Source organism: Electrona antarctica (genome assembly GCF_951216825.1).
Source record: "Electrona antarctica genome assembly, chromosome: 21".
Lineage (NCBI taxonomy): Eukaryota > Metazoa > Chordata > Actinopteri > Myctophiformes > Myctophidae > Electrona > Electrona antarctica.
In genome coordinates, this window is record NC_136802.1 from 16,868,225 (window position 1) to 16,885,889 (window position 17,665).

Here is a 17,665-nt window from a genome sequence, read left to right on the forward strand (position 1 = left end):
ACAAGGTACAAATCCATTTGTACTCGCCGAGTGTATGATGGGTTTATGGTACCATGCCATTTTTGAGGGGCGCTATCCCCTCCAACATCCCCTCCAACATCTGGCTTTCAGACATGACGTCATGTGGCAGCCTAGTCTATGGACTTTTAATGTTTGTCTTATTCATGCTCCCCAACAATGAGCAAAAAATCTCATGGACCAAAAAAGCAGGCCCCGACCCGTGACATCATGTGGCATCCATGTCTATGGACTTTTAATGTTTGCTTTAAGCAGTGCAGTCATGTGGAAGCCACAGTGGGTGCCCCTCACTTCTCACAAGTGTGATATTTTGTGTCCAGCTTTGAGTGTTTACACAAACATTGAAGACAAAAGTGTGTAAACAAACATTGAAGACAAAGGTGAGGACGCAAATTGTGATTGGCTAGAATGAGATGATGTATTGATTGAAAAAAAAGAAATTTAATAAAAAAAAAATTGTGGCTTTCGCCTTTATTTTATATTTTTTATGGAGGGACAGACAGTAGGCTGACAGGAAATGGGAAGAGAGATGGGGGATGACATGCAGTAAAGGCCGTCGGGATCGGGAGTCGAGCCCGCGGCACACTGCCAGACTGGGTTACCAGCCAAGGTGCCTGGACCGCTGAGCCACGGCCCAGGCCGATTGATTGAATTTTTTATTTCACAGTAATAGAACTAGGTACATTTCAAACAAAAGCACAAATCAATACAAAAACTGTTAGGGACGACAGCATGGTTAAGCATTACTACACTTGTTTACAACAGGGTCCACCATTTTCAATTCATCAGAACACTTAGAGACATACATACATCTATTTTTACGAAAGTAAAAAATGAAAAAACATGTACAGTATGGGGAGAAAGGGGTGGGGCGGACCTTATTTATGGGGCCAGTTTTCGAATTGCCGCCATCCGTAGGTGCTCTCTGGGAGCGGTTTTGAAGGAGTTAACTACAGTCACAAGGGATTCACATGTCTTAACCTATGGTCTTAATGGTTGTTGGTAGGGCGTTCCACATTTTAGTGGCATAGGAGCGAAATTAATTTAATCGCTTATTTGAGCCGAATCTGGGTTGCACGTGGTTTGTTGAACTCCCTCTGGTGGTGTGGGTGTGGACTTCATTGACAGGTACATGGGTATCCTGGTGGTGTAGCGACCACGCACGCAAAGCAGCGCAGGCAAAACTATTTTGGGTGGTCAAGTCCCCCCAAACCCCCGAAAAGGCCCGTGGAGGATAGGCAGAGAATTTCCTATTCTGTGCCTATTGGGTCGCAGCTGGGACGGGGCTGAGTCGGCTCAAGCGAACTTCGCAGCGTTCGACACGGCAACTCGCTCGCTTGGTAGTGTCTCTCGTGGCTCAAGTTCACTTGAGACGGCGCCCTTCTGTCGTGGTCTAAAACTAGGGCGAAAGTCCCTCCCAAAGCGGGGCAGAAAACGGTGTCGCCTCTCCCTCCGCCTCGCTAGTCGCTACCATGCAGTATGTGTTTACTTGGGTCTACAAATGCTGCCCACGGTGCCACCCGATCAAAAATGATAAATGGTACAGATTGTTATTTTTTATATTGGCCAAAAATATATATTCCCCATAACTTTTGATTGTGGGTGGGCAGGATGCACGTTCGGGTAGGCTCTGCCCTTCGCCTAGAACCGGCATTGTTAAAATGAATTAAGATAAAAAAATACATATCAGGCTAGATAAGCGGTTCTCAAAACGGGGTCCGAGTCTGACAGGGATGGGTCCTTCAGGCTTCAGGGGGTTCCAAGCTAAAATGAGTTAATATAGCATCAACATCAGTTTAAACCACATTATTTTTTGGGGGAAATGGAAATCACAAAATATTTTCAGATGAGGTCCACATCCACGGACACAGACCTTATTAATGTGGGGGTCCATCCTTAATTTCCTTGACATAGATAGATTATCATTTGACCCCCAGTGTCCCCACTCCCCCCTCCTCCACTCCATGCCAGCCCCCTGGGTGCCTGTGTGTTCAGCAGCTGTCGTCATTTCCCCAACAAGGAAACCATATTCGCGCTAAACTAGTTGGACGCCTCGGACTAGACTAGAGAGAGAGAAAGAGAGAGAGAGGAAAGAAAGGAAAGAGAGAGTGAGGTAGAGGGAGGGAGGAAAAGTGTGTGTGTGAGACTGTGTGCGTGCGTGAGAGAGAGAGAGAGAGAGAGCGAGAGAGAGAGAGAGAGAGAGAGAGAGAGCGAGAGAGAGAGTATAATTTCACCCCTCTCATGCTCTTGGCGCCAATCCGGGGGGAAAATACTTGTTCGCTAATTTGGTGCAAATTGATGGTGTAATAATCGGGTTTAATCCGCGATAAATCAACCATCGATCCGTGCTAAACTGCTAACCTACCTAGCCTCGTTAGCACGCGACCCAGCAGTGTGTCATACATAGAACTCAAAAAACTGAAAGCCCAGACAGACAGTCCCAACAACAACAATAGCGCCAGGTGTATAATCTACAAGGTGCTCGACATGGGGGTGAGTGTGAGTTATTATTGTGTATATAAATGTGTGTGTAATAATGTGTATGTGTCCTGGGAGGTTAACCCTGGACGGTGGACTGGATGGATGTGAACAAAGAGTGTGCGTGCGTGTGCATGGAGCTGTGATGGAGAGAGAGAGAGGCTGTGGAGAGGGAGAGAGAGAAAGGAAAAGGAGGAAGCTATGCGAGGTGGATGGTTGGCACCCACCACCACCAGGCTGTTAGCCGGTTAGCTTAGCCGTTAGCCCCCGGTTAGTCTACTACATCCACTATCAAAAAAGGGCTTTAGTCCTAAGTACACCCCCCGCTTTGGACCCCATACTGTGTGGTTTTTTAACAGCGTTTATGTGTTCTGTGTGCGATTGATTGTTATGCTTAACTTGTATTGTTTATGGGACATTGTTAGCTTGTTAGCTGTAGCCTGGTCTCCCCACTCAAGGAATCCATCTTTTATGATGATGGGTGCTTTGCATTTCTGTATCAGTAGCTGAACACTTTTGTGTTCATGGCCAGGCAGCCAGGTATTTAAACCCGCGTGTGTTCATACATGCGATCTGTGACATGTCCCCGTTAAACAGTATTAAAAGCTAGTTTGCAAAAGTATTGTTTTTGTGGCCATGCTTTTTTTTCTTTAATCAGAGAGTTTGATCCCTTCACTTTCACTCCAGATAAACCAATCCACGTGTTGTGTTGTGTGAAGTCTGTGCCTTGCTTGTGCATGGTACAGAATGAATCAGAATGAATTATATGCATTCCTTCTCCTAATTGTTGCCCTTGCTGTTTGTTCGGGACTGTCGGTTAATAAATGCACTTATACTAATGACCAGTTGGTCCACTGGCTGCAGCTCTAAATATTCTCAGCCCTTGGTGCAGTTTATCCACCATCATTTTACTGATTTTTTTATTTTACTGTCAATGATAGTCCAGTTATCATAAGAGGGGTCCGGGGACCACCAGGGGTCCTTGAGGGGGTTCAAGGGCATCCCCAGCTAAATTAGTTAAAATAGCATCAAATTCGGTTTAATCATTTAGCCCTGTAATGGCTGTTTGAAAATAACTGATGAAAATAGCAAAAAATCACACCCGTGTGAACTGAGTGGTGCAAGGTCTTATATAGCCTGATCAGCTGTGGTCTGACGTAATGTCAGTGACCATGGTAACCATGCTCACCTGTGCACGGACACGTACACAGGTACACAAACATAGATACAGACAAAGCTGGTTGTTGGAGTGGTTTGCACCACTCAAAAATAGGGGGGGGGGGTTTGTAACAACACAAATCTTGTATGGGTCTCCCAGGCACAAAATACTTTTTGATGAGAGTCCACGGCCAAATACATATTAATTTAGGGGTCCTTGATAAGAAAAAGTTTGAGAATCAAGCACTGCATTTATGTCCAATTAAATAAAGCTTCTACATTGTTAGGGAGGTTTAATGTGATTATTTTAAACTATAATGATAATTACAACACTGTGTGCATTACTTTACCATTCAGCTATTTTTGGTGCTCAAATAACAGGCGTTAATCAAGCTACACGTTTCAGCAATCCAAGACACAGTCAAAGAAAGGTATTTTATTTGTAGCAATTAACTATTGTCAAAATGAGTTTTGTATAGTATTGTGCATAGTGCATACTGCATACTAGCTGCTCAATGCTCCTTTAAAACATTCTCTGCTAACTCGACAGCTGTCCTATGTTCATATACTCTGGACAAAATAAAAATAGATGGATATTAACAACTGAACCCTTGTTAACCGGAGTCCCCCAGGGTCTGTACTTGGTCCCCTCCCCCTTTCCCTCTACATTAAATCTCCTTGCCAAAATTGCCATTAGCCAAACTACAAGCTCATTGTGAGCTTGTAGATCTGCTATTTTTGCAGAATGTTCGCCCCCCAGAATAGTGACAGGTGAGGTCACGCTAGAGTTCATGTGGTTATTGCAGCATCACAGTGGTCACATACTGTAGCTAAACTAGTGGTTCTGAATTTCCTTGAGCGTTGTTGCCAAATGCTATGTGGTTTCTGTGCAAGGCCTGTGTGATCAGTTTGCAACAAATTGAGCTTTCTGCTCTAAACCGCGTGGATCAAATTAGTAGCGATCCAGCTAGCCTACTAATGTTCAGCCATATTCTGATCACAAATTAAATTACCAACCCAAGCAGCTTGGCTCGCTCACCTTCTGTCAAAATAATGAGGGCACTAAGAGAATACGCAAATGAAAATATGAATGAATCTGGAAAGTAGGACTACATTTATCATAATAGAGAAGACAACAATTTGTTGAATAAAATACTTAAGTTAAATAACAAAACAGCCAGTTAAGATTGTTCTTGTCTCTACTAGCTGGCTTTCTCGATTTGGGTGACTGTGTTGGCCTGGCAAAGCATTGATAACATTTTACCCAAATCCATTAGAAATGCAGCCAAGCACAGAACTTGTTTCTTCGTACTACAGTGAGAGGAGCCAACTACAATTCCGTAGCCTTCCACAAAATCTGTGTATTGATTATCTCACATCTGTCCTCTGTGTCTCTCCTCATGCCACACTCCATATCACCATCTTTCTGTCTAACACCTGATACTCTCCCCCTGTCCTTAAACCCCCCCCCCCCCCCCACTGTCCCACATTTCTCTGTTTCTCATTCCATTCTCATCCCTCTGGCTACACCCCCCCCCCCCCCCCTCCCCTCATTTGAACTCTTGACATCTCTCTTTCACTTTCTCCCTTGTTCACAATTCCTCTAACTTGGCACCTACCCTCTCTTCTACTCCTTCCCTCACCATCCCTTGTTCCGTTCATCCAGAGGAAATCTAATAAAGCCAAGGAGAAGAAGGCCAAGCGCCAGGAGGAGAGGGCAGTTATGGATGCTGTCTGTGCCAAGGTGGATATAGCCAATAAGGTGAGAGGCCTGTGAGTGGCATTAACCAATGAGATTAGGGAAACTGTTTGATGGTCCTGGTCGAGGGAACACGATGGCTTAAAGAATGTTCATGGTTGGATGCTTATTTATTTATGTATTCATTTATTTGTCCTGAAACGATGGACATTTGCAGCCTCTTTCGATGGTTAATCAGGTGAAACATCTTTACGAGTCAAATAAAAATCACACACCTGCCCTGACCCAGACGGCGAGCAGCATTTCAGGTGGACAGCCGACACAGCTATTTTAAAATCATAGTTTGGTGTTTGACAATTGACAGTTAGTCAGACTTGTCTCAAGTCAGACTTGTCTAAGATAGTAAAATAAATGCCCACTTTGAGTTTCTCACTTGCAGGTAAAGTCGACAATACTTGTGGGGTGTTTATTGTCTGATATTTTTATGGTATAGTTTATGTGGCAAATAAGAGATGTGTAAATATCTCTTGTGCTGCAGGGAGCGCAGAGTCAGCTTGAAGCCGAAGGGTCTGTTTCTTTGTGCCTAATGCCACACACAGATGTGCGTGAACACACGTTTCCTTTCTCTCTCTCTCTCTCTCTCTCTCTCTCTCGCTTCTTTAAATGTGATCGTTTTTTGTGTGCGAGGTCACTACCAGGAAATGATGAAATGCAGCCTCAGCATTGGCAATTTATAGACCTGTCTCTGTATAATATTATGAGATATTCTAATATTTACTCATTCTAATAATGAATCATTCAAAAGATCTCTTTGTTTGTGTTCTGCCATCTCTCCGTCTGTTGACTGTCTGCTGTCATGCTGGTCTGTTCCCCACTCTGTCCGTCTAGACTGGTCTTGGTAATACCACCCTCCCATTTATTGATGAAACGGGGGTGCTGTGTTGATGCCAAGTGCCTTTGACATTCTGTGGGTTTCATTGCTGCTGAGACATTTGGCAGATCACCCAGCCAGCCAACTGTTTGCTGGATCCAAAACCAGACATAATGGACCTTGAAACGGATGGACAATATTTGTTCTTGAATATGAAAAAAAAGGCTGGTAATGACTGTTTATTTCACACACACAAGTGCAGTGAAACGCCAGAATAAATCCAGAGAATGAATTAGTTTAGTTTTTTCATCTGTTTCACAAGTCGTTCGTCTCTATCCTGTCTCCTTTCTTGTTACCCCTCAATGTAAACTCGCCAACCATGAAGGAATGCAAACCATTCTCTCACAACATTTTCTTGTTGCCAGCAGACATGATTTGACAGTCGGGCCATTGTTTAAAACACAAATAGTCCACGTTGTTAGCTGGAAGAGGTGGTTATTGTTAATCCTAGAGACAAGAGATTAGGTGCAGGGCCATTATATATTTCCCCAGGCCCCAGGAAAAGACGACTTTATGGTCCATGATGATGATGTAAGACAATGTCTTAATGGATCATTCTCGTCAGGCCTCTGGCTCCGGGGACATACTGTACTTGCAGTGTTGTCCCTGAGCACGTTCATGAACACATTCATATTTTGAGCGAACGTGAACTGAACGTAATGTATTTCTGCTTGATGAACGTTATTGTGAAGTCGTTCATTCTGGGCGTGTGTGAACGTGGCTCTCTCACAGTTCACTTTGTTCAAGACTGTCAGATTTCCATAGAGCCTTCCAGGCGAAAACCGGGGCCTTAATATATAGCGCCGGAAACCCCACCAATAAGCCCAAATCCGACACCACATTATCGTAATCTCTCTCAGCCGTGCACTCTCTGGAGCGTGCAGCACACATCTGGATGATGATGTGCACTGGTGATGATCAACGCAGACAGCAGACACAGAACATGAGCTGGTGCGCTATCTGTACATACTGTACATCGCCTTGGCCAACAAAACGCATCTCCCACAGTGAAACCTGATTTATTCTTCATCGTACGACGTGTTGCGTGCTGAAAATAACTGATCTACGAGCTCACAACGCCTCGTGTCCGCAACACGTGAGCTTGTATCAGCACGCGGAAATATGCAGGCTGAGACGTTCAGAAACTTTTGCCTTCACAATAAAAGCATGTCAGCTCAGTGTCACACCTTCACCAAATAGCATTGCCTATTTTCTACCATTATGAAATGCCCAGCATATAAAATAGGGACACTATTTTCTACCATTATGACATGCCTAGCATAGGGACACTATTTTCTACCATTATGACATGCCTAGCATAGGGACACTATTCTACCATTATGATGACATGCCTTTTTATCCTCTCTTCTCACAGCTTGATGACCCATTGGCTGCTTTCCCCGTCTTTAAAAAATATGACAGAAACGGGTATGTGTTGTTATTCAAGTCATATAAAATACTCTACACATACACATACTTATTTCTATACATTGTGGTGTAAAAATCACATACAGTTGGATTGTGCATGTTGCTGACTTCATGTCCCTGTTTTGTGCCCAGACTCAACTTGCAGATAGAGTGTAAGAAAGTGTCCACCCTCAACCCGCTGTCTGTCGAATGGGCTTACGAACTCACAAGATCTAACATGCAGACACTGTAAGTATTTTGGGCTACTCTGCAGAGTCTGCTGTACGTTCAGTCACCCTTATTTTAGAAGGCTGAATAGTTGGATAGGAAATAGAGTTGATCTGTAAATGTTTGGTTATTTCAGTTGGACTGAAACAATAAAATTATGGTAAAATAAGGTAATAAAAATAGAAACTTACGATCAAGTTAACTGAACCCAAAGCAACATCTGTTTACCCAACAGTAAACAAATTATACCATGTCTTGGTAAGAATACAGATGCTATGGTTAGTGGTTAATGTGAAACAAGAATGGCTCGGTCTTAATTGCCAGCTGCAGCAAGTTCTCGTTTATGAACATCTATAATCAGTTTGTGTGCCGCAGCCTCTGCCTCAGCTCACGGCTTCACGTTGCGGCATTCAGAGTATGCAGCCAATGCGGCTTCATGTTTTATGCCGTTCAGACTATGTACCATTGGCTTAGAAAAAGTGTGAACTACGGTCGCTAGTAGAGGTAGGTGAACAATTGAACATGTAGTCCAGCCGCTTTTCAAGCAGCTGGCAAAAAGAAGAATAATTAGTTTTTCCTTTTACACAAATATTTGGCAGCCACCCTGTAGTAACTCTTATCGACCCCCTGTTGAAGACCCATGGTCATGCATTAACCACTTCAGCCCTATATTTCAGCCATTTGAAAATAGCAGAGGCGACACATTGTGCACTTGTAGATCTGCTATTTGTAAATAAAGTAAATTTAGAATTCCATATTTTTGAGGGGCGCTAGCCCCTCCGATATACAGGTTTAATGTTTGTTTTAAAAAACGCCATTGACAAGGAAGGTAAAATCTACGTCATCTTGTCCCTAACACAAACATTAAATGCCATTAACAATAAAGAGAATGTAATGTTTGTTTACATCACCTAATCCTAGCAACATGAGTTAGACTTTAATATATTAGCGGCCCTCACTTCACATGGGTGTGATTTTTTTTTTCTCCCACCACTGCCATTCAGGTACGAGCAGAGCGAGTGGGGATGGAAGGAGAGGGAGAAAAGAGACGAGATGAAAGACGAGCGGGCGTGGTACCTCCTGGCTCGCGACGCAGACTCCGCCCCCGTCGCCTTCTCCCACTTCCGATTCGACGTGGAGTGTGGCGAGGAGGTACTATACTGGTAAGACCGTAAGGCTTCTCTTTTCTACGTCATATCGCCGCTGTCGGGCAGAAACCTTGTATCTTCATATTTGTTTTTATGTTTTTTCTTTTTTCTAAATGAAAGGCCTACTTCGTCGTACAATAGTGTCACACTAAAGTTGCAAAAATAACCGATGTACAAGCTGACGAGTCACAAAATGATTCGTTGTTAGGTGTGTGTGTGTGTGTGTGTGTGTGTGTGTGTGTGTGTGTGTGTGTGTGTGTGTGTGTGTGTGTGTGTGTGTGTGTGTGTGTGTGTGTGTGTGTGTGTGTGTGTGTGTGTGTGTGTGTGTGTGTGTGTGTGTGTGTGGTTTAATGTGTGTGGGTTTTAATTAAAAGAACGGTTTATTGGAATAAAAGTATTTTTTCCATTTACTGTAAAGTAATGGTTTTGGGCACACAATGCTTCTACCCGACAGCGACGATATGATGTTTTCCGGGTCTCTGGGACCCCAATTTATATTGTAAAATTAATTTAACTCTTGAGAGTGTACAAATGGAACCATTTGGGAACGCCTGTCTCAAACAATCCTATTCCACAACGTGTATAATGTGATCTCTTCTTCTGTGTGCAGTTATGAGGTGCAGCTGGAGAGCAGAGTGAGGAGGAAAGGCCTGGGGAAATTCCTCATTCAGATATTACAGCTCATTGCTAACAGGTAAACCAACTGTAAATGGTAATTAGGGATTGACCGATATGGGTTTTTTTCATGGCCAATACAGATACGGATTTGTAGTGATCAAAGAGGCCGATATTAAAGCAGATTAAAAATGTATTACTGTAATTACATTTTTTCTTTTTATTGTCAAAATGTACAATAACACAAAACGGCGTTCTTAAAATGATTCCACAGCGATGAGGAAGGAACTTTATGCCCCTGTGCTTCATGATTCCGTCTGTTAGGTGGAAACTTCATATAGTATGTCCAAAACTGTTACTTTACAAGCTCAAGCTTGCAGTCAGATCTGCTACTTTTGATATTTTGTGTGACGCTGCACTAGGGCATTCACTTCTAGTCATTTTTACTAGTTGCCTAGTTGCCTAGTTTACTAGTCGACTAGTCGACTAGTTGTTTACCTATTATGTAAAAAATAAAAGAAATTAAAAAAATAAACTTTATTTTTTTTATTTCTTTTGGGGGGAATAAATATTTGTACGTTGAAAAACGGTGTACATGGTGACTATAACTATAATCTACCTGATCTTGAGGCCTACCAAATCGGTTATCAACTAGTCAACTAGTACCAACAAGGTCGACTAGTGGATGTACTAGTCGACTAGTTGGTACTAGTCGACTAGTTGCTTAATGCCCTACGCTGCAGTATGATCAAGTAGGGCGTTAATTTACACACACAAAAAAAGAAAAAAAATCCAAATCCATTCAATATGGAGATAAGAGATTTCTGCAGGACCGCAACGATTTGATTTCTTTCTTTCTCGCCCTAGCACGCAGATGAAGAAAGTGATGTTGACAGTATTCAAACACAACCATGGGGCTTACCAGTTTTTCAGAGATGCTTTACAGTGAGTATAACACGTCACACGTCCCCTTTTTCCTAAAGGGAAAGTTGACTGCATTCTAATGTTGTTCTTCTTCCCACTTTGTGCACCAAATACTTTTGAAGCTAAATTGTAACACAAGAAACTGTAATTATGGCCTGGGCCATGGCTCAGTGGTCCAGGCACCTTGGCTGGTAATCCAGTCTGGCAGTGTGCCGCGGGTTCGACTCCCGATCCTGACGGCCCTTACTGCATGTCTTCCCCCCCATCTCTCTCCCCATTTCCTGTCAGCCTACTGTCTGTCCCTCCATAAAATATATAAAATAAAGGCGAAAGCCACAAAAAAAAACATTTAAAAATAAATAAAAATAAACTGTAATTATAGTTAATTAATAAATCACGACCAGGCCATGGTGTGACTATGACATCATATGTCATATAGTTTTCTATACAGAAGCATTTGAATCATGTTTACCCACTCTTGTTGTCCACTTCCAGTTCACCGGCAGCTTGTACTTTAATTTAGAATCCAAATGGGGTTTGTAAAATGGAACAACATGCTTGCTGTCCCTTCAAAAGTAGAACAACTACCTTTGTGCTTAGAAAGCACAAAAAAGTATTTATAGACTATTTCTGCTTGGCCTAAAGGGGCATAGACCATCAGCAGACTAGTCCACACACACACACACACACACACACACACACACACGTTTTATTAATCAGGATGATGACGCCACCCAGATTGTTCCTGCCACAGCTCTGCCACGTAACGCCGCAATGGTGGTCTGTGCGGCTTCATTCACAAACTGCACACATGGTAGGGTAACTTATTAATGAAAGCTAGAGATTGGACTGGGCGGTCCACAATATTATCTCCTTAGTGTTCATGCCGTCTCTTTTGCCGTCCCCCCAGATTCGAGATCGACGACAGTTCACCCAGCATGTCGGGCTGCTGTGGCGACGACTGCTCTTACGAGATCCTCAGCCGGCGGACCAAACATGGCGAGGCGTTGGTGGCGGCGGCACAGGCACACACCCACGGGGGCGGGCACTGCGGGGGCTGCTGCCACTGATTGGCTGCCCCATCCCCCGCCCACCCTCCCTCCCTCCCAAACGGTTAAAAAGACCAGCAACTTTCGTGGCCGCCTGTGAAATTTCACACTGCCTGCTGTGCATCAGGCGTTTCGGAGAATCTCCGCTCGGAGCTTTTGGGTGTCTCCTCATGCTTGGCTACAGAAGTCTTATCGTAGATGGAGGTGACGTCAGTGGTGTGTAAGGCCGTATGCAGTGTGAGCTTTCAGACACGCCACCTTGTTTTCCTACCCCTGGTTATTCCAGAGATCAGCAGTTACTGGTTCCAAGTCATGTAAAAGCTAATCCACCCACTCACTCCCAACAACTTTCTAGCTCATCTGATCTCCTGTTGTTCATACTGCACTCTGTCCTCATTTGTCACGCAGTGTTTCCTAACCCCCCCGCCCCCCCGCTGCTGGGTCCCCAAGATGGAAATCGTGGGGCAATGGACAGTCAGATTATTTTACACGTTTAGAGTGTGAACTTGGGTTTTCGGTTTATGGGACCCCCTCTACCCCCAGACGAGTTACATGAACCCTTTTCTGGGGGGGAAATATTCCCCGAAAATGGCCGATCTACAAGCTCACAGCGGCTGTGAGCTTGTAGATCGGCCATTTTCAGCCAAGACACTTAATGTAGAGCGAGGGGGTGGGGGGCTAGTATACAGCCGTTGGAGACATAAGGTGTTGAGTTGTCCCTGCTGTACTGTAGCATACTGCTACCGTACTGTCGTCCAGGTACTTTGTGTAGCTATATGCTGTTAGCGTGCGACAGCACAGCGGGCGTTCCACAACCACGCGCCTTTGAACCTTGACGGCCCGTCCTACTACTATTAATGTTACATGTAACTGTGAGGGTTTCCAGCTTTCTCCCACCTGCCTATCACTCAGGTGATTTCCACAGGAAAACCATTAGTGTTCATTTAAATCTCGTTTAAATCTTGGGTGGAAAAAGGACCCCCACACTTTCAAGAGATAAAACGTAATACTCTGGATTCTACTGTGCATGTTAACCTCCTCTTTGCTTAAGTTTTTAACCTTAATTCTTATTTTATTCTTTTCCATACGTCCTGGTTAAGTGCAAGGACTGTCTAAGAAGGACGAGACGCAAAGACAACATGGCGTCGTACGGGCGACGCCATGTTGCTCCATGGAAGGAAAGAAACATGCGCAATGGGCTATATGCAGCCAACACTTCCGCGTTCAGCTTCCTTGGTCTCAACTGCGCATGTTTCTTTCCTTCCATGGAGCACCATGGAGCAACATGGCGTCTTCGCGTCCCGTCCTCTTTAGACAGTCCTTGGTTAAGTGATAGGAATCCAGTCTGGGAAGTGTCCCCATTCAGTATCCAAGTGTCCTTTCCCCCTCGTATTCCAGTTCAGAATCGGTGAGCTGTTTGAGCACGAACTGCTACCACAAAGAGAAAATGTGAAATGATGAAAGGCGACTTAGCAAAAAATCTAAACGACAACTCTTGATATACACAGAAGCGTTATGGTGCTTCCGTTGTGGTTAGATTGGCTTTTAGTGCCACAACCTGCACTTCTCTTGATTTCATTTATACTTTGTAGTGTGCCGGCGTTGCGGGCAGAAAATAGTCTATCTACAAACGCAAAACGTGTTGCGCCCCAATGGGTTGTGAGCTTATAGATTTGTTCATTTTGGCACGTGACAATTTCACACAACCAAGTATTAAATGGGTCTAACTCGCTGTACAGCCATCCTCCTCGACCAAGTGCCCCCCCCCCCTGTTTTTATCTCCTGCTATCTTTTTTTAAATCATTTTACTTCCATTGGAGTCCATTTGGACTACTTGGCTGTCATTTTTAAGGTCTCATACTACTGATCATGGCAGGCTGATCTGTTACAGACACCAGGTGTTGTGTGACTCGGAGGAGGTATTAGGGTCCGTGTCCATACAAAGCGTATTATGAGCTGAGAGGCGCTTTGGATATCATGTCCATAGTGCTTGCGTGCATTGTTTATTAACACCCACAACGTTCAAACCAATCAACCGTTGCCATGCTCGAATGCTCTGATCTATGTCATTGGCACAAGTTAGGGGTGCACGATTATGTTTATGATTATGATTATTATATTTGATCTCCGATTATTTGCAGGGTCATATCTGCCGATACCGATGGTAACGATTCAACGTTGGGTCGTAAATTACCAGCCTGGAGGATCAAAAGAGCGGCGCTCCTCTCCAAAAGTGTAACTGTTCCCAGCTTGATGCGACCAGGGCGCTGCGCAAAGAAAATGCAGGCCGTCGGGAGCACTGAAGCACTATGCTTGGGCGCTGGGAAGAGGAGTGCACCAGAGCAGTCTTACCGTAGAAATGCATGACAGACACTCCAAACTCCAAAAACGCTTTGTGTGGTCACACCGACACAGTCCCTTAGAGGGTAAAAGAAGATTATGTGAAATGTTATGTTTGTACTCAAAAGAGCCATGAATCACGCTCTCTTCTGCAAAGCTTGAGCTGATATGTGCTTAATGGCTCCGACTTCCAGTTATGTAAAATAGACCTCAGTTTGTCTCGAGACTCTCGACTACACGTTTAAAGAAACCCACAGTGATCACAGGGAGTTCATCACCCGTCTCATCTTTTCCTTCCATTATCGGTTCCTCAACCACGGTGTAAGCCACTGCTTTTTTTTCTCTTCGATCGAGCTTAGATTTAAGTTTCATAGGTTCTCTTAACACAACGTTGCCATTGATCCTGTTTGGATAATTCTAAAGATAACATCCTTCCTTCCCGTCGCATATCCTTTCCTCTCCTCCCTCCTTCCAGCCCCTGTAGGCACTGATGACTGTTTTCCACAAGGCCAGGTTTCAAATCTGTAAAACGGCATCCTTCCTCCCCTTCTCTTTGTAGCCTTCCTCCCCCACTTACATGAAGGTACTGACGACCATAGATCCATTGATCCATTATCTGAACTTTAGACATTCCCCTGCTATCCTCAGCCGTACTAATCAAAACAAATTGATGCTGATGTTACTTTTTGACTGTGTAACTACTAAATATATCCTCATGCCCCCACCACCGCTTTTCACCATGAGCAAATCATATTGATTTAATACAAGAAGGATAGGTACAGTATAAGTGAATGCTCCATTACACAGCTGTCTTCAGTCCACTTATATTAAGTTGATGAATGCTATCACTGGAAGGACATTAATTAAGCTAGCAGGAAGGATGTATGCGTGTCATTTTTGGAAGACTTTTTCATTGAGATAATGTCCCTCGCTTCAGCCATCACCCCTATTCCCAAACTAACTATCAGTATGTTGCATGATGAGATTCAAAATGTTTGTTTAATAATTAATACAATCACGGTCGCTGTCTTTATTCAGGATAGCCCAGTAGCCAGGTTTCCTCTCCTGCCTCTGACAGCATGAATTTACTATTTCACACAAGTCTCCCATTAAAACGACTGTGGTTAAAACGTAAGTGAAATGTTTGGAGTCTGAATTAGATTTAAAGTTGATGCACAGGTTCCACTGAGCAAAAACAAAAGCATCTTGGCATGTAGAATCAACAGTCAAGAGATGGGGTCAATTTATACTTTGTGGTATGGCTGTGTGCCGTCCGCCAGAAGTAGATCTGTTACATTTGTAGTTGATAACGGAGGCAAAAACCCTTGCCTAATTTTGTTGCCCATTAGCTGACGTCACAACCCATAGCTTTTTAGCTGCATCTCATGTGTTCATAGTGGCGTTACAGTGGGATAAAGATGGTCCTAGCCCTACGATACTGTTGGCCGATGGAGCCCAGATTGTTACGGGAGGATTTTGGACAAGAGGATGTACTCACTGTACTAGGCCACTGGTTCCCAAACACTGGGTCGGGACCCGTTTGTCGGTCGCAGGCACATTTTTATGGGTCCCTTCATTTTTCGTTTCCTACATTTTGTTTTGAATTATTTAAAAACTTTTTTTTCTTTTTGTAAATTAATGAAGAAATGTAAGAAATTTAAAATTCTATCAATTAGAAAACAAATGTTTAAGTAGGAGTGAAAATAGCCGATCTACAAGCTTGTAGATCTGCTATTTTCAGTAGTTTGAGTCCCGGGGAGACATCAAATTTGTCTTTTGGGTCACAAGCAAAAAAGTTTGGGAACCACTATAACTAGGCTACCTAGACAGGCTGATGTCGATTCCATATCTGTTTACAAAACCTTCAGGGTATCTTGACCATCTCGAGTGCCCGTCTGCTGGGTCATATATTCCATTTCTAGAGACCACCAACCAACCATTTCACCTCAGAACTGTGGTTCACATGTATGTGAGGTAATGTTTCCTGTTTGGTTTTTTTAATAGATGAGATGCTGTCTTAATTTATTTATATTTCACTTTTTGTGAAACCCGCTGTCATCAGTGAAGTGTGATATGAGATTTTCAGTTAACCCAGTTGGTGTGAAATAACTGTCCATGAGGCCAACTTTGACCAATCCATTTTGACACGAAACACCATCCAAGGTTGTATCAATCGACAGTTTTTATTTTGTAGAGTCACTGAAAAACTCCTATTACCCAGCTGGCGAGCACTCGGAGCTTACATTAGGTGTTTCCTGCTTGTTGGAACAACAATGATGAACAAAAACAAAAGACAAAACTTTTCAACATTTTTGCTTGTATGTTTTAGTTCTAGCCTAACTTCTGATAAGTACAATCATTCATTTGTATTGGCAGAGGCTACACAAAAAGAACAGGATATTGTGTATATAGCAACGGTATATCAACGACTGACCGAGTCTTTCTCTCTCTCAGGTTATTCAAATGTAAACAAACCTCTGTGTTACTTTTGCAACCATGTTGGCTGTTGAGATGTCAGTTGGATTGGTTTGTCCCTCGGCTCTGATCTAAAATCTGTTTTTTCTTTTTCTCAACATATTTAAAGCACTCTTCACTTTTGGTAGAAGTTTTAAGTTAAGTGTGCATGCTTCAGTGGGAGTACATGCACAGTATTGGCAGTTCTGTAGACCTAATATGCAGCGCTCGGAATTAAAACCATTTATACAAGCATGCTAAATGTGACTCATGCAACACCATTTTATTAAAATGTTATTTTTCTTATCGTCCACAGAAATTATTTTTGTTAAGAGTCTGAGGTCACAGAAAGGCCGGTGTCCACTACAGGTTAATCCATTTAGACCTGAGGTTGATTCTACTTCTACAAATGCATTCTCAGACTTTCAAAGATTTTTCAAAAATGTTTCAAAAATAGTTGAACAAGCTCGCGGCGCGACGTGACGTGCTGTGAGCTTGTATATCTGCTATTTCTTTACACACAAATCTAAAATGACACGGATGCTTTCCCGGTTTTAATGGATTAAACGGTGGCTGTTCCATAACTCCCATTGAGTTGGTGCTTTGAACATTTGAAAATATTCTTCCAAAAGTGAAACGTTGCTTTACGTTACTTTACGTTGGTTAAAGTTTAACCGGCCCTAGAACTGTGCTCAGGGTCAACATTTTTACGTGAAAAAGCTGAGGTGTCTTTGAGGGGGGATTATTTGGAGTGATCTTTTATTTTGTGATAAAGAAAATCTGTTTGAGTGAACCTATTTTTCTTTTAAATCACTTCAAACTTATTTTACAACCTGTCCATGACCACCCTCGCCTCGTCATGTCAAATTGTTTTAATTTTCCCCTCCCTCTGATATGTTCCTTTCTCTTTCGTTTTCCTCAGTGTGTGTATATATATTATATATTGCGAATCCATTTTCAGTTAATTGTTTTTGCCTTTTACAGGTTAAACACTTTTTAAATGACATTTAAAAAAACCTCGATGTTTGAGAATGAGTGTTCTAGTCCTGTGCTTAACCGACAATGAAAGGGAAAAATAAGTCATTTCTGCCTTGTCAGTGTTTTATTTGTATGTTACAAATAAAGGAAAGTTGTTTGACTTCTAGATGGATATTCCTTGGTTTTTTCCCCCCCCTGTGTTATTTGTACCTGTACTTTTTCATACTGTAGTGCAGAA

At 43.0% G+C, this 17,665-nt stretch overlaps 1 protein-coding gene across 3 annotated transcripts; it reads left to right on the forward strand.

Annotated features, from left to right (window-relative positions):
• Positions 1-2,012: 2,012 nt before the first annotated feature.
• naa40 (N-alpha-acetyltransferase 40, NatD catalytic subunit) lies at positions 2,013-17,593 on the forward strand. Of its 3 annotated transcripts, XR_013788607.1 has the most exons (9): positions 2,013-2,517; positions 5,321-5,416; positions 7,660-7,712; positions 7,845-7,940; positions 8,924-9,082; positions 9,678-9,761; positions 10,550-10,627; positions 11,517-12,743; positions 12,974-17,593. XR_013788607.1 is itself a non-coding variant. In XM_079490710.1 (8 exons), exons 1-8 carry the CDS (start codon positions 2,506-2,508, stop codon positions 11,674-11,676), a joined length of 738 nt encoding a protein of 245 aa, XP_079346836.1. In that variant the 5' UTR covers positions 2,013-2,505; the 3' UTR covers positions 11,677-17,593. The 3 variants fall into 3 exon arrangements, 2 of the variants coding, with proteins under 2 accessions (XP_079346836.1, XP_079346837.1); XM_079490710.1 differs by having other exon boundaries at positions 11,517-17,593; XM_079490711.1 differs by having other exon boundaries at positions 2,014-2,511; positions 11,517-17,593.
• The last annotated feature ends 72 nt before the right edge of the window (positions 17,594-17,665 follow it).

What these genes read in the sequence shown, in the direction of transcription:
- naa40 (XM_079490710.1), top strand. An exon ending in AAAAAATATGACAGAAACGG is followed by an intron (nt 7,713 to 7,844) that starts GTATGTGTTGTT and finishes TTTTGTGCCCAG; the next exon opens with ACTCAACTTGCAGATAGAGT. An exon ending in TTACAGCTCATTGCTAACAG is followed by an intron (nt 9,762 to 10,549) that starts GTAAACCAACTG and finishes TTCTCGCCCTAG; the next exon opens with CACGCAGATGAAGAAAGTGA.